Source organism: Nematolebias whitei, chromosome 11, assembly GCF_014905685.2.
Source record: "Nematolebias whitei isolate Nwh7 chromosome 11, NemWhi1, whole genome shotgun sequence".
Taxonomy (NCBI): domain Eukaryota; kingdom Metazoa; phylum Chordata; class Actinopteri; order Cyprinodontiformes; family Rivulidae; genus Nematolebias; species Nematolebias whitei.
The window spans coordinates 10446478-10470711 of NC_056508.1; the positions used below are offsets into that span (position 1 = coordinate 10446478).

Genomic DNA, 24234 nt, shown 5'->3' on the forward strand with positions numbered 1-24234 from the left:
CTGCTCACAGACTCATGTTCATGTTTGTGCTGATGTTCAATGTTTTATGTTATGAGTGCTTAGTGTATATTTAGTTGATGTTTTTCTTAGTTCATATCTTAGATGTTATTACTGTTTTTCTTATACATTTTATTGTTGGATGTAACTGGGACCCTGTGTACATAATTTCGCTCCACCACATGTACCACATGAGGTGCGAATGACAATAAAGAAACTCTGACTCTGACTCTGACTCTGACATATTTTGTGTTTACATGCATCCGAAGGAATCCCCCAGCCCTCCCGAATCCGCTGTAGTTACCATGCCAGGTCATTGAATGACGCTGTGAATTTTGTACCTTCACCTAATGCGAATGCGCCTTTCCTGTGAGCTAAAAAGCTCAGCTAACAACAATTTAACAAGTAAAAGCTGGATTTTGGCTGGATTGTGGATAAGAGTCGACAGATTTGACGCCAACCGGGACCGCTTCCTCTAACAGCTCCACACTGAGTGGACCAGAACCGAGTCGACGATGTCGGATTTTACTCCATGATAATCAGTAGCTGTTTTACAACTGCAGGTAAATCAACATTCTTAATAATGTTAGTTTGTGTTTACTTCGGTTACAAAACAACCGAGTTTTCTTTTTTTCCTGAAAGAAGAAGAAGCTGTCTCCCACCAGGCGGACCGTTTCTGAACGAGGCTTGGCCCAGGTGCAGTGCAGGAGAACGTCAAAGAGAGAGCAATGTTGGATGAACTACTTATTTAAAATTCCCCTCAGTTGTTTTATTCAATCCATTCAATTTTTTAAGCTGCATTAATCAAAGGAGTGACAGCCTGAACGAGTCAGATGAACAATGTGGCAAGGTGTTCCATACCTGATGAAAACAAGAGTCCAGTTGTTCATTAATGTAGCTTACAGTTAACTTGTTTTAATAGTGTGCTCAGTTTAATTATCAGTGTTTGTGTGACATACAGTTTGTGGTGTTGAATAAATAAATAAAAATTAAACCTGATGTCTTCATTTTCAACTTGTGTTCACGCTATATGTTTTGCATCATTTTAAATTTGAATTACATAATGTCCAGATAGCTTAATTTAGCTCAGAGCTTCATTATATCTCTCACACTAACATAAGTACTGTTTATTATTATTAAACTGTTATTATTTAGCACATTTAGTATGTTACAGTGCAGCGCGACACGTGCGCGTGCCACGTTCTGTCACGGTTGGGATTTTGGATTCAAAATAGCCAGACACAGGAGTGCAAAAACAAGCACAGTTTTTATTATTGGCTGTGGGTGAGAAGTCAGGATCAGCCGTGTTAACAGGTCCTCACAGGTATTAGGGAGAGAGTCACCTGTCAGGACTGCAGCGATGACATCACCGGTCCTGTGCAGAGCAGCTGAAATAACGTGGTTTGAGGGGCAAATCCAATAACGGGGTCCGGTTGTTAAAGCAGGGGTCATGAACAGGAAGACAGAGGTCCAGATACAAAATCCAAAAACGTAATCCGTGAAGTGTGGTTTTAGTAGAGGAAACAGGGTGTGTTACCATGGCCAGAGAAGCAAACAAATCCAAAAGAAGCAGGCAAGGCGAGGAGTCCAAAAACAGGTGAGGGGTCAAGGCAAGGATGCATGGCATGAAATAGGATACTATGATTAAAGGCTTCAGAATCAGGGACCATGGAAGGTATAATAATTCAGCCTGGTGGAGAGGGAGAATGGAGTTTATAAAGGGTGCAGAGCAGGTGAACTAGATGAGCTGAACAGGTGAGTGTAATCAGGGCTGATGAGCTGAAAGTGCAGAGGGGGGATGTGGCTAATGACAGAAGGAAAAACAGCATGATGACAAAGAGGAGCAGAAACATGACATGATGGGGCTGTGAGTGTGAGACAGGGGCTGATGGGGGGTCAGCGGGGGCCGCTGATCATGACACGTTCTATAAACAGCGATACTAGAACTGGATCTGGCTGTGTCTCTTCCAACACAGATGTCGGTCACAGCACCTAGAATCTGATGTAGATTAACTACGAGATGTGGTTTAATACAAAGCCTCAGCGGGAGATGTTTACATTATCAGCGGGCAGTCAGCGAAAAACCTCCACTCTGGAAGGTGGGTTGATTCAAAGAGGGGGCCCACTGGTGTCGTGTAAATGATCAGCAGAACCGCAGAGAGAAACCTGCGGATGCACTCAAAATATGCGCCGTGTAAACAGCCCCCTAGTGGATTCTGCTGAAAAGAGTCATTATGAAATAAATATGCCATTATGAAATAAAGAAGCCATCATGGAAAACACAATTATGAAATAAAATAATAAAAATGAAAAAAATTCTTATTTCATAATGCTTTATTTATTTCCTGATGCATGCTCAATAATCCAGGTAGAAAAATCTAAAAACGTTAAATCTGGTCCTCTGGACGAAACGTTTCTACATTTTTTTGTTGTTTTGCTTTGTTTTGTTTTTTGAATATCCAGAGGACCAGATTTAACTTTTTTAGAGCTTTATTTATTTATTTAATTTTGAGCATCACAGTGTTCCAATTCAAAATAGTTGCTTAATGTAATCCCAGAATGCTGGAGTAAAGTTTTGACATATGCAGGAAGCTCTCCTTTTAGCATAAAACATAAAAACTTCATCCTTCTCTTCCCTGCTTAAAAAATACAAAAATTATAAAATATAATTAGTAAAAACTGGTCCAAATCTGCCTACCTTCAGTCTAAACTTGAACTCCAGTCAAAAATTGGTTGCTTGTTGCAAACATAAATCACTGAAAATGTACCTGTCTTTGTCTCAGTTTAGATTCTTTAACTAGCTTCCAGTAGTTACAGCACAACAGAAATTACATTTAGAGAGACATTATGAACACTCTGCAGAAATGTAACAGTACCCTTTACATTTATGCAGGGACTAAATTATTTGTCTGCAACGGCAGCTGTCTATAAAAAGCCTTTAATTGAGCATGTTTTAATCTTTTGAAAATTTGGTGGCTAAAAGTACATTTGGGTCTGCACAGTTCATTATAGAATTGTGTGCGACAATGAATAAATACCTAAATGTAGAAGTATCACGGTTATATTTGCACCATGAGATTGATTTTCCTTTAAGATATATTTGTGTAAAGAGAGTTCTTTTTAAAGTATGCTGCTGAGATGAGAAAAATCACTTTTCTTTTGTCAACACAAGTGAGTCTGAGCCCTTTAATTAAAAAAAAACCAACAACACAGGGTTATCTTCTACATCTTTACTGCTATTAAATGCTAACTGCATTGATACACTGCCATTCTGTATGTTTGTCGTTTCTGTCTTTTCAGGCACAACTCATTTAAGAGACATCTGCCCAGGCAGATGCAGGTGGGCAGTTTAGATCTGGGAAATGACTATATGGTGGACAAGGATGAGAAGCCAACCAGCATTGGGCGCATCCAGCCTGAACTCTACCAACAGATGGCCTCAGAGTCCGAAGACTCATCCAAGACTGGAAGCGGTAAAAACTGCGGCAGGATTAACTTCTCACTCAAGTACGACTATGAAAATGAGGCACTCCTTGTCAACATCCTCAGAGCAGTAGATCTGCCTGCCAAGGACCTATGTGGATATTCTGACCCTTATGTGAAGGTCTACCTGCTGCCTGACCGCAAGAAGTTCCAGACTCGTGTCCACCGGAAGACACTCAATCCCACATTCAGTGAGAACTTCCAGTTTTCTGTGCCTTATGAAGAGCTGGCTGTCAGGAAGCTACACATGAGTGTCTTTGACTTTGACAGATTTTCCCGGCATGATATGATTGGAGAGGTCGTGCTAGAAAATTTGTTTGAGACGTCAGACTTGTCACGAGAGACGAACATATGGAGGGACATCCAGTATGCCACCAGTGTAAGAAGCTTACCCTTTTCTGTTTTTCACCAAACAGCACAAAATGTAAGACCATTCTTGGCAATACAATCTACATATCTTAAAAAAAGTTCAATCTGGTCCTCCAGAGGACCAGATTGAACTTTTTTAGATTTTGCTACCTGGATTATTGAGCATGCATCAGGACAATCTACATATCTTATGTCTATGGTCTATTTCATTCTAAATGGGGACATATATGTGAGGAAAATGCATCTGTGGGTTGAGCAGCAAAGTTAAGTGAGTTGCACCTATGAAAAATTTGTCAATTATTTTCTATGATTGTCAAACAGCTTATTCTATTACTGACTCTTGTTTTGAACTGCTGGTACGCTAGGTGCTGACACACAGGTGCTTGATTGACACCTTGTTGTCAGCACTTGTGAGCAACCAGTGGCAGTCCCATATCTCCACAGTCTGGGCTCAAACTCTGTCCTTCAAGAGGACAATGCTCACCCCCATAGAGCCAAATTTATCAGAAGCTACAATCAAAAATAGGGAGTGGAGGAGGAAATGGCCTAGCTGCGGTCCTGACCTCAACCCCAGAGAACAGCTTGAGCGTTCTGTTCATTCCAGAGCAACTAACATTGGCTGACCTGTGACAAATGCTGGTTGAAGACTGGGATTCCATCCCCCAGCAGTGTGTCCATCATGGTGAGGCGGTGCCAGACTGTTGTGGCTGTGTGTGGTTCTTCCACATGCTACTGAGAACCTTGTTTAATAAATAAATTGATAAATACATACAATACAACACAACTTTATTTATAAAGCACTTTAAAAAAACACCACCATTGGCCAAAGTGCTGTACACTAACACATACAAGCATAAAACCAAAAATGGTCAATGGACTGTACTTATATAGTGCCTTTCTATCTTATTGCGATACTCAAAGCTCTTTACACTACAATCTGTGCTTCATTTACTCATTCATACAGCACTCTACTAGACGTATACAAAGCTAATTGAACAAATCATTCTAAAGAGACTAATCAGAGCTTTAGATCACATTCATACACCGATGGGACACACATCGGAGACAACGAGGGGTTCAGTGTCTTACCCAGGGACACTTCGGCATGTGACTGCTGATGGATTCGAATCCCCAAATCTTGCATTGGAGGATGAATGCTCTAACCATTCAGTCACAGCCGCCCCTTATAAATAATAAAATCAACAGATATCCTAAAAGTAATGAACTGTTAAAATCATAAAACAACACAGAGCAATAAAACAAATAACTAAAAAACAGTTAAAAGTTAAAAGCCAATATTTCAGTCTGAGTTAAAAGCCAAATAGAAAAAATGTGTCTTCAGAGAAGATTTAAAAACAGGAAATGATGTCAAAGGCAGCTTGTTCTACAGTTTATAGGCAGTGACTGAGAACGCTCGGTCACCTCTCAGCCTCCTGTTAGTCTTTGGAACGACCAACAGCAACTGATCTGCTGACCTGAGAGAGCGTGAGGGAACGTAGAGCTGGAGCATGTCGGACAAAGACTGTGGGGCGAGACCATGAAGACATTTGAAAACAAATAAAAGAACCTTAAAATTTATCTGGAAATGAACTTGGAGCCAGTGTAGTGATTAACAGAGGTGATGAACTCTTGTTTTCTGGTACCAGTTAAAAGATGAGCAGCAGCATTCTGAACCAGCTGAAGTCGAGTCAGTAATGACTGGCTCAGAAAGACATAAAGTGAATTACAGAAGTCCAGATGAGTTGTAGTGAAAGCTTGGATTAAAATCTCAAAATGATGTGCACATAATTCTTGTTTCTTCAGACTTCAATCATTCGGTCCACAAAATTACACTTAACAAGAGTTGATAGCAAAAAAAAAAACTGTTTGGCATTGGCAGAAAATATTTGATATGTTTTTCATGAGCACAACCCACATAACGAACTCTGCTGCTTAACCCACAAATGTGTTTTTCTAACTAATGTGGCACCATTTATGAGGCCATAAACTCAGTTTCCAATACTATGAAACTGTTTGCCAAGAAACATCGTTACAACAATGAAATAATCAGTCAAAAACAATTTTTGACACAGACATTTTGTTCAAAGTTTCATAATCAAATTACTCAATGAAGACAGGCACAAAAGTTCAACCTTTACCTTTGTTGTTACTTTTAATTCCAAACAGACACATTGCCACTCCTTAAGCCACTGCAAACTAGACTTGTTAAAAAAACTTAATGAACAAACTGTAATTTATATTGAAAACTAGTACAGTATTTGTGGTAATTTATGATGTAATCATTGGTGCTGCCTCCTCCTGCAGACTCAAAGCTTCAACAGTTGCAGATGTTCTGTTTCTCCTGGTACTACAACATGCAGCCATATTTAGTGCATGTTACCTATAACTTTGGGTCAGATCCACACAGGAGAGTTTTTTACCTTTTTTTTTTCTGCATCTGTTTTCCTTCATCCTGATTCTGTCACCATCAAACCTAAATGTAAGTGGTATCAAAGAAACTAATTCATTTTGTGACTAACTTTAGCCAAGCTAAGATGGGTTTGTTTTTTTTCACTACTTTGTCCCTAATGTGGACTTTCTCTGACTCTAGCAACTTGGCCCTGGATGGAGAGGTTTTTTTTTTTTTTTTCATAAACAGAGAAAAAAGATTTTTGTTTAAAAAAATAAGCCTTTGTGTTCTTTTATTGTTCAGGTGATTTTGTATGTTCCAGACGTAACAATTTAGATGCACACTTTGGATATTTATGGAGACTACACCCCACGTGTCAATGTAAATTAAAAAGCAGTCATACTGTAACAAGAGTCAGCGGTTTGATTCCTGGCAGTGTCACATGTCAAAGTGTCTCTCGGCAGACACTGAACCTCTCACTGCTTCTGATGTGTCCCATCGGTGTACGGGGCATTGAAAGTTTTTCTTCTTTTTTACAGTTGTCTATAGAACATAAAACAAATGGAGGAAGTGATGTTGACTGAACGTGTTTGTGGTGTGTGAATGAAACTGGACGAAGCCTTACCAAGACTTTAACAACAGAACAATGGAGAAACGCTACCTCAGCTCTGTCGTCACTTCATCTGTAGTATGTTGAACTGAGCATACAGAGCCTTTGATACATCTCCAGGTTAAGTTGTGGCCTCAGTAAGTGGTCTCATTTTTCAATCTGATCTTCCCATAATTTCTAAATTAATATAGTGTATATATACATATGCTGTAGCATAAAAAATGTTATACTTCATGTCACACATTTGTGGAGAAAATTAGCTGACAATCACAAACTTTAAGCATGCAGCTTGTGCAACACAATGCCAGCCTTTAGCTTCTATAATCACTATAAGTCAATTTTATTTTTATTAGCTTGGATATACAGCAATATTAGATAATGAGGTGCTTAAGCACTTTATTATCCTTACTATTGTCCCTCCACTACCTGTGGAGGTTTGGAAATGTCTTGGAGAGATGGCAGTGAGGTTTTTGACTCAAATATTCAATGGCATATATGAGGGTGAGAAAATGCCTGAGGAATGGAGAAGAAGTGTGCTGGTGCCCATTTTTAAGAACAAGGGTGATGTACAGAGTTGTAGCAACTACAGGGAAATTAAGTTGATGAGCCACACGATGAAGATCTGGGAGAGAGTTGTGGAAGCAAGACTTCGATGAGAGGTGACAATCTGTGAGCAGCAGTATGGTTTCATGCCAAGAAAGAGCACCACAGATGCCATTTTTGCTTTGAGAATGCTGATGGAGAAGTACAGAGAGGGTCAGAAAGAACTCCATTGTGTCTTTGTGGATTTAGAAAAAGCATAAGACAGAGTGCCAAGAGAGGAGGTATGGTATTGCATGAGGAAATCTGGAGTGGCAGAAAAGTATGTTAGACTGGTACAGGACATATATGAGGACAGCAGGACAGTTGTGAGATGTGCTGAAGGAGTGACAGATAGCTTCAAGGTGGAGGTGGGATTGCATCAAGAAACGGCTCTGAGACCCTTCTTATTTGCTCTGGTGATGGACCGACTAACAGATGAGGTCAGGCAAGAATCCCCATGGACTATGATGTTTGCAGATGACATTGTGATCTGTGGTGAGAACAGGGAACAGGTGGAAGAGAACTTGGAGAGGTGGAGGTATGCACTTGAATGACGAGGAATGAGAGTCAGCCGTGGTAAGACAGAGTACATGTGTGTGAATGAGAGGGAGGCCGGTGGAACAGTGAGGCTACAAGGAGCAGAGGTCACAAAGGTGCAGGACTTCAAGTACTTGGGGTCCACTGTCCAGGAAAATGTGGAATGTGGTAAAGAAGTGAAAAAGAGAGTCCAGGCAGGATGGAGTGGATGGAGAAAAGTTTCAGGAGTGATTTGTGACAACAGGGTGTCAGCAAAGGTCAAAGGAAAAGTTTACAAGACAGTGATGAGACCAGCTATATTGTATGGTCTGGAGACAGTGGCATTGACAAAAAGACAGGGGAAAGAACTGGAAGTGGCAGAAATGAAGATGCTAAGGCTCTCCGTAGGAGTGACAAGGATGGATAAGATTAGGAATGAGATCATCAGAGGTACAGCCCAGGTTGAACAACTGAGAAATAAAGTTAGGGAGGACAGACTGAGATGGTTTGGACATGTCAAGAGGAGGGACCGTGGGTATTTTTGTAGAAGGACGTTAGAAATGTAGTTGCCAGGAAAAAGATAAAGAGGAAGGCCAAAGAGGAGATATATGGATTAGAGGATGACATTTTTTCGGGAGTACCGCCGGTCACGTGATTCCAGCTGGATTCCAGTGGGACTGGAGTCAACCTCATTATAACTCACGTGACCGGGACGTGAACGGGACGTGACCGGACTGAAAGCTAACGGGAGCAGACAGGAGCGGGAACCGACCAATAACCAAAAATGAAAATGAAATGAACAAACAAACAAACAAACAAACAAAAAACACAGGTGCAGCTATTTTGTAGTTTTCTTTCAGTAAGCCTTCACTTTAACACAAGTCAAAAGGACTACATTTCCCAGGAGTCAACTGTTCCAACCGTAGCTTTTCACCGAGAGGATGGGAGGAACAGGGAAGCAGTACAGAGTAACTGAAAATAGTTTGCAACGCAAGGTAAGAAGTAACTGTCTGTCTATTAAACTCACAGAACAGGAGGAAGGTGTCAAATAACCCTGAACTTCATGAGAGTTGTGTTGGTGCTGTGCTGATTTAAACTTTAGTCTCAACTGTGAGGAGCTGTGGGGAGTTGGACTTTGTTTACCTTCAGTAAATGAACAGACTCAAACAGCGCATTTTTCTCCACCTTGTCCCTTTTAATTTAAAAATCATGCTCTGCTTTTTTATGTGGGTTTTTGAGGTTAAAATCTTCATTATCTGTTGCTGTTTGTAATGTAAAAAAAAAAAAAACCTCTTCCTGGTTAAAGTGCACGCATCCTCTGGTAAAAATATCCCTATGTGACGTCCTGCTGGATACTGAAATCGAGGAAAATGTGAATAACCATCACTTTATTGTGTAAATAGTTACTGTCGACTGTAACCATGTCAGTACAACAACAAACTCCTTAGCGAAAGCATTCTCCAGTAAAAATATCCCAGTTTTTATATGAAAGGCTGGTTGCATATAAATTATAATAACTGTTAATGTAGGTGGGACATATTGGTGCGAGGTCTGTGTGTCCTCCCCCATAACCTTTTAAATAAAGTAGCTGCTATTTCCTGCATTCTGGTGTATTTTAACAGGTTTTAAAACATCTAGTAAATACTTTATTCAATAACTGTTTTATAAAGCATGGCACAAAAAGTAGCAATAAGCTTTTTGTTTGGCTTTAATTTAATTTAATTTTTCTACCTAACACAGGAAGCTGTTAGCTCTGGAAGCAAGCTGTTAAACAGCTTTGGACACAAAAACCCTTATCACACACTTCAAAAGAGCAGGTAAGATGCATAAAATCTTGTAATCTCTGCCTGGTGAGGCTGCTTAGATAATTATAAAATATGATAAGTGAAAAAAATAAAGAAAAATTGAGCTTCTGTAATTTATATTTGCAAATATCACATTTTCTTGACTTAATTTCAATTGTAAATCTCTTGTTTTTGATGAAATATTTTTTTCATAAAGAAAGGCCAACAAATTGTAATTTCTAGTCACTGTAACCCTATTTTGACTTGTGCACTGTTTTCTTTCACTTTTAGGTTACACAAGGCTCTGGACTGGTCAAGCTGTGGAGAGATGAGGCGGAACACCAGACCTGCAATGCTCCAGTCTGTAAATGATGCTCTGAAGTCTGGTAAGATGCACGACATCATGCTTCACCCAAACGAGCTTGTTACCTCAACCACATAGACTGAACTTCTTGAGGATGTCGTCCAATGTATAATAATGCCTTTAAACATGTCTATTTGTTCTCTTGCTTGGTACATTATTATTTTTTGTTTGTTTGTTTGTTTGTTAAAACTATTTAAAACATGACAGTAATGTCACTGTTTAAAGGAAACAATTGCTCATTAAATTAGTAAAATGCAACTTGTTATGTTTGGGTTCTTTCATCCAAGGTAGACATGGTGTGACACATGCACTTGTTTTGATTTTTTGTTTTTACTGTAACTGACCTACAAAAGAGCTAGAAACAGGGACTCCGCAGCTGATCCTCTGTAGAAAAATTAGAAGGACTACAGGCCATGTATTATTTGTTTTATGACATTTAGTGAAGGTTTTTGTTTGGATTAAGGGAATAAATGTCTCTATTTCACCACAGATTAACTGTTCCTGTTGCCATATCTTTTGAAATAAAACTGCAAAACACAAAGTAATTTAAACAGGAATGGGTAGAAGATCAAATCAAATTCAATGTATTTCCTAAAAATTAAATGAAAAACAGGAGCAGGACAGGAGTGGGAGTGATTCTGAACAGGAGCAGGACAGGAGTGGGAGTGATTCTGAACAGGAGCAGGACAGGAGCAGGAGTCATGTTACCAGGAGTGGGACTGAACAGGATTATTTTTTTTTACTCTGGACCAGGATTGGGACAGGACAGGATTTTTTCTGTGGGACCAGGACAGGATAGGAGTGAAAATCCACTCCTGTGTCATCCTCTAATATGGATGCAGTTAGAGAGGACATGAAGGTAGTTGGAGTGAGGACAGAGGATGCAGAGGACAGAGTGAGGTGGAGGAGGATGACTCGCTGTGGCAACCCCTGAAGAGGGAAAAGCCGAAAGAAAAAGAAGAAGATTGTCCCTCCACTATATTCACTTTCAAACTGTCTTCCTAATTAAAGTTTGTTAACAAAATGCTAAAAGCTATTTTATTTGAAAGGAATAAATTAAAATTGGGAAATGTTTGTTTTAAAATAATAGCTTAGATCATTTTTAAACAAAAATCTGTTTTTGTGTTTTTGCAAAAATAAAAATACATTTTTTTTGTTTACTATTTTATTATTACTTAAATATCAGTTATGGTGTCAAAGAGCACAGTGTCACAGTGGTAAGTGGCTGCCTCTCTGTGAGGATCACAGGATTGCCTCCCAGCCTGTAGCCTTTCTGGGGGATTTACATGTTCACCCCACAAAGGCACAGGTTTTTTCTGAGTACTCTGGTTTCCTCCCACATACCAAAATCGTTGCACATTAGGTTTATTGGTCCCCATGGTGGGGGGTGCTGTGTGTGTGTGTGTGTGTGTGTGGGGGGGGGGTGCATGGGTGGTGTGCCGGGGCCTCTCCTGGTCTGTGGTGTGGGGCTGTAAGGAAGCAGTGGTGTGCTGGGTCGGCCTTCCATGGCTGTTGTTCCCTGCTGCTCTGGTCCCCGGCCTGGGACTGGCTTGCGGTCGCTGTCGGGTTGGTGGGGCACATGGACGGCCCGACAGAGGGTCCGTCGGGCTGTCTCTGTGTGCCTGTTTATGTCTCAGGTTGGGTTTTGGGTGGTCCCCTCTCTAGGATCAATTTTGACCCACCCCCACCCCCACCCCCCACACATACACCACCACCATTTGGTGTGTTGTACTCCCCTCCGGTGGTGGGCCCCCCTGCCGCCGGTGCATTGGCAGCTCTCACCAGCTGGGGCTGGGTAGTTGGGTGTGTGCGGCCACACCCTGGTGGCTGCCTGCCGGGTCTGGGTGCCCTGGCTCTGCCGGGCCTCTGTTGACCTCAGGACTCGGGGCTCAGTGTCCATGGCCGGATCTACTCTGGAGGGGTGGGTTGCCGGCGGGGCCTGTGTACTCGTCGCTGCAGCCTCCTGGGGTTTCTGCATTGTGGTGGCTGGGGATCACCCAGAGCTTCCCTTTGCTTCTCTCTCTGGGGGGTGCGGGTGTCCCTGTTGGGGGACTCCTGGAGTTCCGGGCTTGGGGGCCGCTGTGTCTGTGGTTCCAGTCTACCCTGTGTTACCATCATGTCCTGTGGGGATGGGTCTGTGGGTCCCCACATCCACTATTGAACATTTTTTATGGAGAAACCTTATAGTGACAAGCATGCTCACACAGGTGTTTAGATTCAGGTGTTTATCAGATACACACTCAGTTGGGTTGTGGTGGCCATCAAATATATCTTGTATTACCATGTACTGTATAAAAAATGTCTAATGATGTTACAAGTATCATTATATATGTTGTTTGTTGTTGTGGTTTCTCGGTTTTGTCTTGTCTTTTTTTTCCGCAGGTCTAGAGGCAGACTTCAATGATGTTGATTTGTGTTCTCTTTATACCTCTCACTCTCCTCTATTCCTATCTCCTTCTTTACCTTTTAACCATTCTCTCACTTTTCTGCTTTTTTTTCTTCTTTGTTTTTCATCCCCGTGTCCATTACATCTGAAACAAGCCCATAGCAAATTCTAATAAAATTTAATTTTCATGTGATGCCCAACAGATTTACTTTCACAAACAAAGCATTATGGCTGGCCTCAATGCTCCACTTGATAGTGGAGCATTGAGGCCAGCCATAATGCTTTGCTTGTGAAAGTAAATCTGTTGGGCATCACTTTGACACTCAGACAATAATTTTAAGTGTCACAATGCCGGACAGGACAAGGGAAAAAAAAAAAGGTTTATTGGTCCCCAAGTGTGAGGGCTCGTTGGCCTCGTTTGTCTCTGTGTGTCTCTGTGATGGGCTTGCAGGGTTGCCAGATAGAAAATGAGGAAATTTCATACTATCAGATTTAAAACTAAAGTCCATTTGCAGAAAGCAGCGGTTGGAAGCAGTGTTGACTTCCAGGAAGTGATGGCTTCTGGGTAATGTATTTCTTTAGACTGGCAAAACAGTGAAGGCTTAATGAAAGAAAAATACAAAATGTTGGCACATTTTTTAAAATATATATATTATGTACATGTACAGTAAAAAAAAAAAAAAAAAAAAAAAACGCAATACAGAGAGTCCGCAATAAACAAACCGCGAGGGACTATGTACTGTATTTTTATCCAAACTATTTATGTGCTGAATGTGGGTGCTCTTTTTCACTCACCACGTGCAAAAGGATGAGGATGTGTGGGGAGATTAAGACGAGGCATGTTTGTGATTGGCAAACGTGCACAGGAGATGATGAGGTATTTGTGCTTGGCCAGCACATGGTCTGGCTGTTCTGATCAGACTTTCTGATGATATATGTGTGATACTGGGATTACAGGAATGGCTCTAAAATTGTTTAAATCATATCTATCTGATATATTCCAGTTTGTAAATGTAAATAACAAATGTTCTTCATACACCAAAGTTAGTAATGGAGTTCCTCAGGGCTCAATGCTTGGGCCAATACTCTTTACTTTATATATGCTTCCATTCTGTTCTAGAATTGCGCCGCTCAAGGTGGCTGCATATTGGAGCAGCTCTGTTACTTTCATTCTGAGATTTTGCTTTTGGAAACTTTAATTCCTGGTTTTCTGGATGTAAATCATATTTTTTGGATTATTGTTTCCTCTGGAATCAGATGCTGTGCAGCTGGAAGGATTTTTACTGAAACTTTTTAAGTTTTGCACATTTGTTATGATGCGTAACCATGGCAACAAGGCTGTTTTCTACAACAACAGCAGCTGATTAACATGTCAAAAGCTCAAATAATATCTCAACTATGGCCCCAACTCTCAAATGAGTTGAAAAGGATGTTATATGGACGCATTCCTACCTGCCAGCTGTGCTCGAGTGCCTGACCACTGAGATCCTGGAACTAGCAGGAAACACGGCTCACGACAGCGGAAGGACAGGATTGTCCCTCAGCACCTACAATTGGCTGTCCGCACCTATGAGGAGCTCGGCAGACTGCTGGGAGGAGTGGCCATCGCTCTGGGAGGAGTTCTGCCCGGCATTCAGGCAGTCCTACAGTCCAGGGGAACCGAGAGGCCAGCTGAGTCTGGGTGGACGGAACGGACGGCATCTGCAGCCAGTTTCTTAGGATCCACTGTGGGATGGACCTTTACAAGAGATCCTTCCTGTCTACAGCCATCAGCATCTATAACATCTCTTAATGAAATGAGGATAACGAGTTATTACAACAAAATAATTTCCCTTTGGGATTAATAAAGTATTTTTGAATTGAATTTTGAATTAGGTAAAGTTATTAAACAGCATGGGATAAATTTCCATTGTTATGCTGATGACACACAATTATATTTGTCCATTAAACCCAATAAATCCAATCAGCTACTTAGACTACAAGAATGTCTTAAAGACATAAAAACCTGGATGACCTTTAATTTTCTCCTGTTGAACACAGACAAAACTGAGGTTTTGGTTTTTGGACCTGAGCACCTTAGGAATGAATTTTTCAGTCTTTCTCCCTCCTTAGATGGCATTAATCTGTCCTCCAGCTCTAATGTTAAAAATATTGGTGTTATTTTTCATCAGGACATGTCTTTTATTCCCCACATTAAAAACGTTACTAGAACTGCCTTCTTCCACCTGCGTAATATCACTAAAATTAGAAACATCTTATCTAAAAAATATGCAGAAAAAATGGTCCATGCATTTGTCACGTCTAGACTGGACTATTGCAATGGTTTATTATCTGGATGTCCGAATACTTCTTTAAAACATCTTCAGTTGATCCAAAATGCTGCTGTCAGAGTCTTAACCGTAGTTAGTAGGAGAGATCATATTTCTCCAGTTTTAGCTTCTCACCATTGGCTCCCTGTCAAATCCAGAATATAATTCAAAATCTTCATTCTAACCCACAAAGCTCTCAACAACCTGGCTCCATCTTATATTACATATCTTATTGTTCCATATTTTCCTAACAGAGCACTTCGTTCCCAGACTGCAGGTTTACTTGTGGTTCCTAGAATTTATAAAAACAGAATGGGAGGCAGATCTTTCAGTTATCAGGCTCCTCTCTTGTGGAACCAACTTCCAATCTCTGTCTGTAAGGCTGACACATTATCCAGTTTTAAAACTAGGCTTAAGACTTTCCTTTTTGCCAAATCCTATAGTTAGGGTCGGCTTGGGTTTCCTGAGCTGTCCCTTAGTTATGCTCTATAGGCTTAGATTGCTGGAGGACAACTGACCACAATTTTCACTCTACTACTGTCTTTACTTACTCTGCTCAACCTGTTTTGTATTTTGAATTATTTTTTCTATCCTTAACATGTGTTTTTTTTGTCTTTCAGATACACCTGAACCTATACCTGGACTACCATTCTATGTTAGTCTGTCTCTCCTTCTTGTCCTCTCAACCAGCCGGTCAAAGCAGATGGCCGCTTGTCCTGAGCCTCGTTCTGCTGGAGGTTTCTTCCTTTTAAAAGGGAGTTTTTCCTTTCCACTGTTGCCACTGTGCTTGCTCAGGATGGGAGACTGCAACGAAGCCAAGATTCAACTTGTCTGCTGGATTCCTTAGATAGAGAACTTTACTAATTGGCTTTTATGTATGTGAATGTTCTTGTAAAGTGCCCTGAGACAACTTTGTTGTGATTTGGCGCTATGTAAATAAACTGAATTGAATTGAATTCATGTGAATAAAAACAATTGTTAAGATATCTGGCAACACTGTAGACTTGCGACCTGTCCAGGTGTCCCCCCACCTCTTGCACAGTGACCACTGGAGACAGGCACCAGCTCCCTGCGACCACAAAAGGAAAAGTGGGTAAAGAAAATAGATGGGTGGATGATGCTGTCCGGATAGAGTCTATGAAACTCCCCAATGAGGGACTTGTCCAGGACATGGTGGGAGGGGACCCAGGGACGCTCCTCTGGACCGTAACCCTCCCAGTCGACCAGGTACTGGAGTTGCGGCCCCTCCTTCTAGATTGGAGGAGGTGACGGACCGTGTAGGCAGGGGATCTGTCAATTTGACGGGTGGGGGGAGCGAACTGGTGAGTGAAACTTAGATGACAATACGGGTTTGATGCATGAAAAATGAAAAGTGGGGTGAACACAAAAAGACTTAGGTAGAGATAGGCGAAAAGAAACCGGATTAATGACTTTGGAAATGGGGAAGGGGCCAATAAAATGGGGGACGAGCTTGTGAGACTGTAACTTAAGGGGAAGGTTTTTGGTGGAGAGCCAGACGTGGGAGGAGGACCATTTCTCTGGGTCCTGCTGACAGAGGAGCCTCAGCTTGCTCTCCACCTCCTGGTTGGTCCTCTCCGTCTGGCCGTCAGTTTCAGGGTGAAAACCAGAAGAGAGGCTGATGGAGATGCCTAATAGGCTGCAGAACTCCCTCCAAAAGAAGGAGACAAACTAAGGCCCTCTGTCAGACACAATACTAAGTGGAAGCCCGTGAAGCCTAAAAACTTCACGGGCCATGATGAGGGCTAACTCCTTAGAGGAAGGTAATTTCTTCAGGAGCACTAAATGAGTCATTTTTGGGCAGCTGTGGCTGAGTGGTTAGAGCAGTCGTCCTCCAATGCGAAAGTTGGGGGTTCGAATCCACCAGCAGTCACATGTCGAAGTGTTCCTGGGCAAGACACTGAACCCCTCATAGCCTCTGATATGTGTCCCATCAGTGTATGAATGTGATCTAAAGCACTGATTAGTCTCTTTAGAATGATTTGTTCAATTAGCTTTGTAGAGATCTAGTAGAGAGCTGTATGAATGGGTAAATGAGGACACAGATTGTAGTGTAAAGCGCTTTGAGTATCTTAAAATAAGATAGAAAGGCGCTATATAAGTACAGTCCATTTACCATTGTAGAAAAATGGTCTACAACAGTGAGAATGACCGTGTAACCATCAGAACTAGGGAAACAAGTAACAAAGTCCATGCCTGTGTGCGACCATGGGCGAGAGGGACAAGGAAGGGGGCGAAGGAGTCCAGAAGGGGGACGTCTGGAGGACTTAGTCTGGGAACACTCAGGACAGGAACGCACATAGGCATGGACATCTTTGGACAAGGCCCACAACCAGAATTGGGCTCGGACCAAAGCAAGGGTCTTGGTTAGGCCCGGGTGATAATACAGGCGAGAGCCGTGACAAAAATCCAACACTTTCTTAATCATGTCAGGAGGAACATATAGACGATCCTCAGGACAGTCTGGAGGAGGAGGATGTGACTAGCTGGAGCGTCTCAGGTCTGACTCCAACTGGGTAATGGCCAGGCGGGCGATCTCAGGGAGAATAAAATCCTCCTCAGCCACAGGAGGTGAGGAGTCCACCTCAGTAATGCGAGATAATGTGTCTGGTTTAATATTTTTCTCTCCTGGGCAATAAGGCAGGGTGAAGTTGAATCTGGAGAAAAAGAGTGCCCACCTGGCCTGACGAGGGTTTAAGCGGCGAGCAGACCTGAGATACTCCAGGTTCTTGTGGTCCGTCCATACTTGAAAAGGGAACCTGGAGCCCTCCAGCCAGTGACGCCACTCCTCCAGGGCGAGCATAACTGCTAACAGCTCCCGAACCCCCACATCATAGTTCTGCTCCACCGAGGAGAGGCTCCTAGAAAAAAAAGACACAGGGGCGAAGGTGGCCCTCCTGGCTTAGTTGACTCAGGATGGACCCCACACCAGTACTAGAGGCATCCACCTCCACCATAAAAGGTTCCTCTAGATTGGGGGCCAGGAGAACGGGAGCAGAAGAAAACAAGTTTTTTTAACTTGACAAATGCTTTGTTAGCAACAGGTGACCAAACAAAACGTGTCTCTACAGAAGTTAGTGCATGTAGAGGTTTGGCTATTTTGTTGTACCCTTCGATGAATCGTCTGTAGAAGTTTGCAAACCCCAGGAACCGTTGGAGCTGCTTACGGTCCCTGGGGGTTGGCCAGTCCACAACAGCCACAACCTTGTTGCGGTCCATCTCAATCTTGTTGGGCGAGATCATGAAATCAAGGAATGAGGTGGTGGAAACATGAAAATCACATTGCTTAGCTTTTATGTACAGGCCGTTCTGGAGTAGCCGGGTAAAGCGGTGAGCCAGTGTTTGGAGTCCGTGAGACAAAGAGGCTTGTCCAACAGGCTGGAGTCTGAAACCAGGCAGCAGATGACCAATGGTACCAATCCGTGAGGTTCAGAGGGAAGTCCAACATGCGAGAGTCCGAAACTGGGAAGCAGATGGGTGACAGGAGCAACAGGTAATGCGAGAGGACGTTGTCATACTGGTGGGGGTTGTTACCATTTTCAGCGAGGCATCAGTCCAGGGGGTCAAGCAGGAGGCGAAGTCAGGCGGGCGATGAGTCAGGAAGCCGAGAGAGCAAACCATAGAGGTAAGGATACAAACCAGGGAACAGGACAGGAGCAAGCAGGACAGGTAAGTGACTAAACTGGGTAAACACTATGATAAACTATGAAATACAAGTACAAATGATCAAGAGCGCGGGATAACTACTGGCAATAAAGGGTTTTCGACTATCTGGCAATCACCCTGTGTGAGAGTCTGACTTATAAAGGGTGCAGAGACAAGTGCAGCTAATTGAAATGTAATCAGAGCTGTAGGAGCTGCAGTGAAGACAAACCGGTTTGATCAGTGAAAACAACCTTAAACCCACATGCAGCCAAGACAACCTTAACACACACATGTAGACAGAAGAGAAGAAAAGGATTCAAAGACACCAAGCAGTGTACAGAGTGATAGAAAATCTAACCTAACAGGCGTGAATCGTGACAGTAATAGCATCATATTTTTGTTTTGAGGTCCTTGACTACGTCAACAAATTTATTTATTTTATATATGTGCACTCAATTATTAAAGTCAATATTTCTGTTATTAAGGGCTGTGAAAATTAATCTCCTTGTTTCTAATTCTTTTTCATTGCTGTGAAATGTTAATGAAGCAGAAAGAAATAATGGTAAAAAGAGACACACTGAAGATGTCAGTGGTGTGAAGTGCTTATAGTTTAGATGTTTGTACTTCTCCAAAATATGAAAGAAATTCATGAACAGCTTGAGCCAGGTGTTACACATAAAGGCAGAAATTAAAGATTACACTTTACAAAAATAAAGCTAAACATTTTTGGTAATACAGAATGTTTTAAAATCTAAACTAAATCTTTTGTGTGTATGTGTATATATATATATATATATATATATATATATATATATATATATATATATATATATATATATATGTAATGAATGATACCTGTCTGATATTATCCATAATTTAAACGGATTCTTTCATTTTTCTGGACTGAGTACTATCGTGATTAAATGTGGACGGAAACGTGTTTAAATTTCTGACTCACCAACAACAGTGAGCCGTTTAATTAAAAACGATTTAAAACACATCACACAATTACATTAATTGACAGATTGATTACAATTAACACAGCTTAATTAATGAGCTTTACAATGAGAAATCATACGGCCATGATTTCTTACTTGCAACTGAAATACAACAGACATTTCTGAAAATATCTGGATTAATTACTGGCAGATAGAAGAGTTTTAAAGATGGGAAAATGAAGTTTAAATGGAGAGAGATGGGTGAGTGAATGTGTCTGTAAAACCAGATCAGCACGCTCCTTTGGACGCAGCTTAACCCACGGTACACTCGCAAGTGAAGATCGACTCTTTTACCTTTGCAGACTCTAGTTTCGGCTCCGGTGTAGAGTTTTCTTTCAACTCTTTTCAGCGTCTCCGTAAGAACAGCTGTGACCTCAGGAGTCGTGAGAGTACTTCGTTCAACAGCACGCTCACCTCCCAGGTGGACTCACATGAGCTGTGAGCCCGTCCGAGTTCCACTCAGATGTGGAAGATTCCATAATCCCCACGAGACTCGAAAGAACTCCCAACTAACTCCAGCACTTCAGAACTTTCGTTCGGTTCTGCTCTCAGAACTTTGGTTCATGTCTGGAACGTTGTTCTGCTTGGAACTCTGTTCTGCTTGGAACTAGGAAGTGTCGACCCTTTTAAAGAGGTCACTTCCGGTTCCTCTGAGAACTTCCTGATTGGTTGAACGAACCAACAGGGGTGTGGTTTTAGTGATGTAAGAGGTTATTACAAGTCAAGGAGACAGAGTAGATTGTTTTAAGAACAGACAGAAAGATGTTTTGAAGAAACAGAGACATTTAGGAGCCAGTCTCCTTCTATCTATCTGAGAGAGTTAAACATGACATTTCGTTCCGATAAACATGTTTTTGACCGTTCCTTGACTTTTGACCGACTCACTACTTGCTCATTTCAGACAGAAGATCAAAAAAATGCATAATTACTCTTGTAACAGACATTAACTTGATTTCTACTTTGAAAGAGGATTAAAAATCATTAATACTGTTCCACAGCCGATTCAAAATGAGTAGTTCACTTCAACATTTAAAAATGATTTGAACTAAACACACTTTGATTATCAAGATATTGTAAAATAGTAATGATAATGAAAATAGAGTGTTCTTTCAATTGACCAGTGTAGGACACACTCAGAAAGTCTCTGGATGAGCTTAATCTGTGTTTCTGGACTCAAATCAATGAAATAACAGTTCCTGTCCCAGGATCAGGTTTTGACCTGAGGCTTAGTTCACTACAGTCCCCCCTTTGGAAATCATCGCCTGTCCATGGGGATGAATTCCAACATGAACTTACGCCTTCGAATGTCCTTGAGCTTGATGTAATCCAGCAAGGGAAAACAAAAGTCAAAGGAGGTAATCCCACAATGTTTTTGGTAATTCCATTGTGTTGTTGGTAATTCCATAATGTTGTTTGTAATTCCATTGTAGCAATGCTTTAAACCCTTGGAAACAAAGTCTGTAATCCATTGGAAAAAGTCATATAATCCACAACGATAAATCCACAACGAATGGAGGTGTTGATTGATCAGCATACAGAGGGGTTCCCTTGATTGAACTGAAGATGCGGCCACTGGATGAAGATTGGAGACCAACGTCAGGATTGCAGGTCTCCTCCAGCGAAGGTCGTCGCTGGGTGACGTCCAGTCGGTGCCGTTCTGGTTCAATGTGTCATGCAATTATGTGGTTTAAGGTGGGCTTATGAAGGGGATTTTACATAAGGCCTTAACCTATATGCACCTGGTGTGTAAGCTATTATGATTGGGAACAGCTACAGCTACCAGTTAAGGGGTGGAACATGCTGAAAAGGGTAACTATAGGGGTCTATACCTATAGAAGGGTGTTCCAACTACACCACCATCGCTAACATTGGCTATGTTAGACTTACATGGCAACTATAGTTGGTTTAATTGTCTGTTGTCCTTTTAGACGAACGACTTGAGATTGGGTGTTTGGTTTCCCCATAAATGTTTTAGGAGTCTATGGCGAGACTCATCAAAAAGAATTAGCTATCCCCCCGAATAGAATTGTTAGAGTAGGTTCGGCTTAAGCGTTGTGAGACCAATGTAGATTATGGTACTTAAGGTAGCATTAATCTACATTGACTCCGCAAAGATTAGCTTTTAACAAGTGAAGTGCATGTTGGCATAGTTAAAGTCCTTTACAGTCTCCAACTAAAATACATACAAAACTCATTCTTACTTGGGGTGTTCAGAAACAATACCAAAAACCAATTAAACGATGTCTCAACATCGACAAAAACAGTGACTAAGCAACCAGTAAAACAACGTTTCAACATTGACAAAAGTAGTGATTAAGCAACTAGAAAACGACGTTTCGGTGCGTCACTCACTCTGAATGTCAGATTTGATCACGTTATCGCGTCTGGTAACATTACCCTAACTGGCGTCACCCCCCTTCGGTCATGGGGGACCACGAACACGGGTGAGGACGTCACTCCATGAGCTAAAGTTAGGTTGTCCTTGAGTAGTTTTAACTGTTTGCGCAGCTGAAAGAGGACTTTAAAGTCTGGATTGAAATCCAGTTCGCCTATCGATGGAGTGTATTTGTCTGGGTCAGTCAGATACAGTATCATCGAGTTAATTGCAGGATCCAACTTCTGAAGTTGGATGATGTCTGGATCAGTTGAAAATGACTTTTCATATTTTAAAAGAACTTGGCAAAGTTTGTCTCTTTCTTCATCATGTAGTGAGTCACGTGGGTACGTGTCACTTGTTGTATGACAAATATATGTGTATATATTTATGCATACTTTTCACGAGTTCTTCATTTTTCTGACTGTAATGCCGTGCATTGAATTTAACAGAAATGTAACGAGAGACGTTATTACCTTTGACCCATCAAATGAATGGAGTCATTTATTTTCAGAATCAAAGTTTAACATCAAACATTTACATTAATTTGGCAAAATATGAAAATAATAACAGACAGTTTCACAGAAAATGAACTTCAAATCACTCGGCGGTGATTTGAGGACTTTGCTTCAGATATTTCTAAAATATCTGTACTAGTTTTGTGAGAGAGAGATGAGTTTAAGAGGAAATTGAGATTTATCTTACAGAGGAATATGTGAGGGAATTTAATCTGTTTGACCAGAAATTGCACGCTCCGTCAGATCTCAGCTTTGCCCACGGTACACTTGGTCGAAGAAGAAGTTTTACCTTGTTGACGATCGATCACCTCAGTAAGAATCCTTTTCAACTGATATCAGCGTCTCCGTTGAGAACAGCTAAAATCCTCGGAGAGTCGTGCGTGGTTAGCCCAAAACAGAATTATAATCCCAAAACGTCTCTGGGTTCTAGTAACTCTGACTCTTCATTGTCAGCAGCTCTAAGACTCTTTCAGATCTTCTCAGACTCCAACTCCAAAACTCTCCATAACTCTAGTTCTCTTCTGAACTCCTTCAGAACTTTTCCATTCTCCAGAATCTACTGCACTCCATGGAATCTCCTGCTCTCTTACTCTCTCTCGACTGATAGAACCGGGAAGTTGTCACATTTTAAATGAGTTTACTTCCGAGTTTACTTCAGAGCTTTCTGATTCGTGGATAGACCAGAAAGAGGAGTGATTTTGTGACGTAAGATGTTATCTAAGCCAAGGTCAGAGGATGAGATTGTTTTAACAACTGACAGAGAGATTATTGCAGGAGAGCAGACTTCGTGGAGTCAACTCTTGGTAATCTTCTGAAAAAGTTTAAACATGACATCTTTCTCGGTAAACATTTTAGTTGACCGAAAACCAACCTTTCACATACTTACGACTTGACTCATTTCAGACAGAAAATCAAGAAATGCATATTCAGGTGATTTCTTCTCTGAATGAGGAATAAAAATCATTACTTACTGTTTATGTAAAATAAAAATGAGTAGTTCTTTTCAACCTGTAAAGCATTGAGTGAACTAACACAATTTGATTATCAAAACATTTGTAAGACAGTAATGATTATAAAGAATTGTCTTTTCTGCTTGATTAATTCAAGAAAGAAAGTCATCAGATGGCCCAGACTTATTCAGATCAATGAAAATAACAGTCTCTGTCCATCTGGTAGATTTGAGGTCAGATAAGGGTCAGACCAGGTTCACTACAATCAGATGTCAGAGCGTCGGCTTGGGCGACCACCTGTTCAATCTGTGATGAGACTGATAAGGGTTCTTGCTTTTTGGGGAGCTCCAAAGAATCCCTTTCTGAGTCGTCGGACCTGTCTATGGGTAAGACACCATAGGTTTGAGGTCCTTGGTCGACGTCATCGGTTGAGAAAAGAGCTATGGCCTGTGTTGGTTTTGTGAACCATACTGGCCCAGCTTCTTGACTCGGTACCAGGTTGTCTGGGAGTCCTCCCAGAAATGTAATGCCTAGTTCAAAATCATGAAAATCAGTGGAAATCCACCATCCTAGCATAGTGTTTTTTGGGATCATCACCTCATCCGTGCCTGTGTTACACACAGCAACAGATGTGGTCCTGGAGTCAAGGCTCACTTGGTTCGTGGCTTCCACGGACAGTCCCAAGTTGAAAAACGCAGGAGAAGGTTGAAAATATGCCTGTTTATGGCTAATAGCTTGTCCAGCTATGATGTGGATTCGCACCATTAGGTTAATCACCTGAGGTGGTACTGTGGTGGTTTGGTTGCTAGCAACCTGGCAGGCCTCTGGAATGGTCTGCCCAGCCTTAAGGTTTGCTGTGTCTAGCACAGGAGGTTCCTTTGTGGCTGGTTTTAGAGACTACAGCACCTTGTTGATGGTGTCCACGTGGACACCCAACCTTAC

The 24234-nt window shown here is 41.5% G+C and overlaps 1 protein-coding gene across 1 annotated transcript in view; it reads left to right on the forward strand.

Annotated features, from left to right (window-relative positions):
• Positions 1–24234, forward strand: part of syt6a (synaptotagmin VIa) — a 483065-nt gene that overhangs the window by 371327 nt on the left and 87504 nt on the right. Inside the window, exon 3 of the mRNA XM_037683797.1 lies at positions 3298–3859. Coding sequence (XP_037539725.1) covers positions 3298–3859 — 562 coding nt within the window. The remainder of the gene's footprint in view (positions 1–3297; positions 3860–24234) is intronic.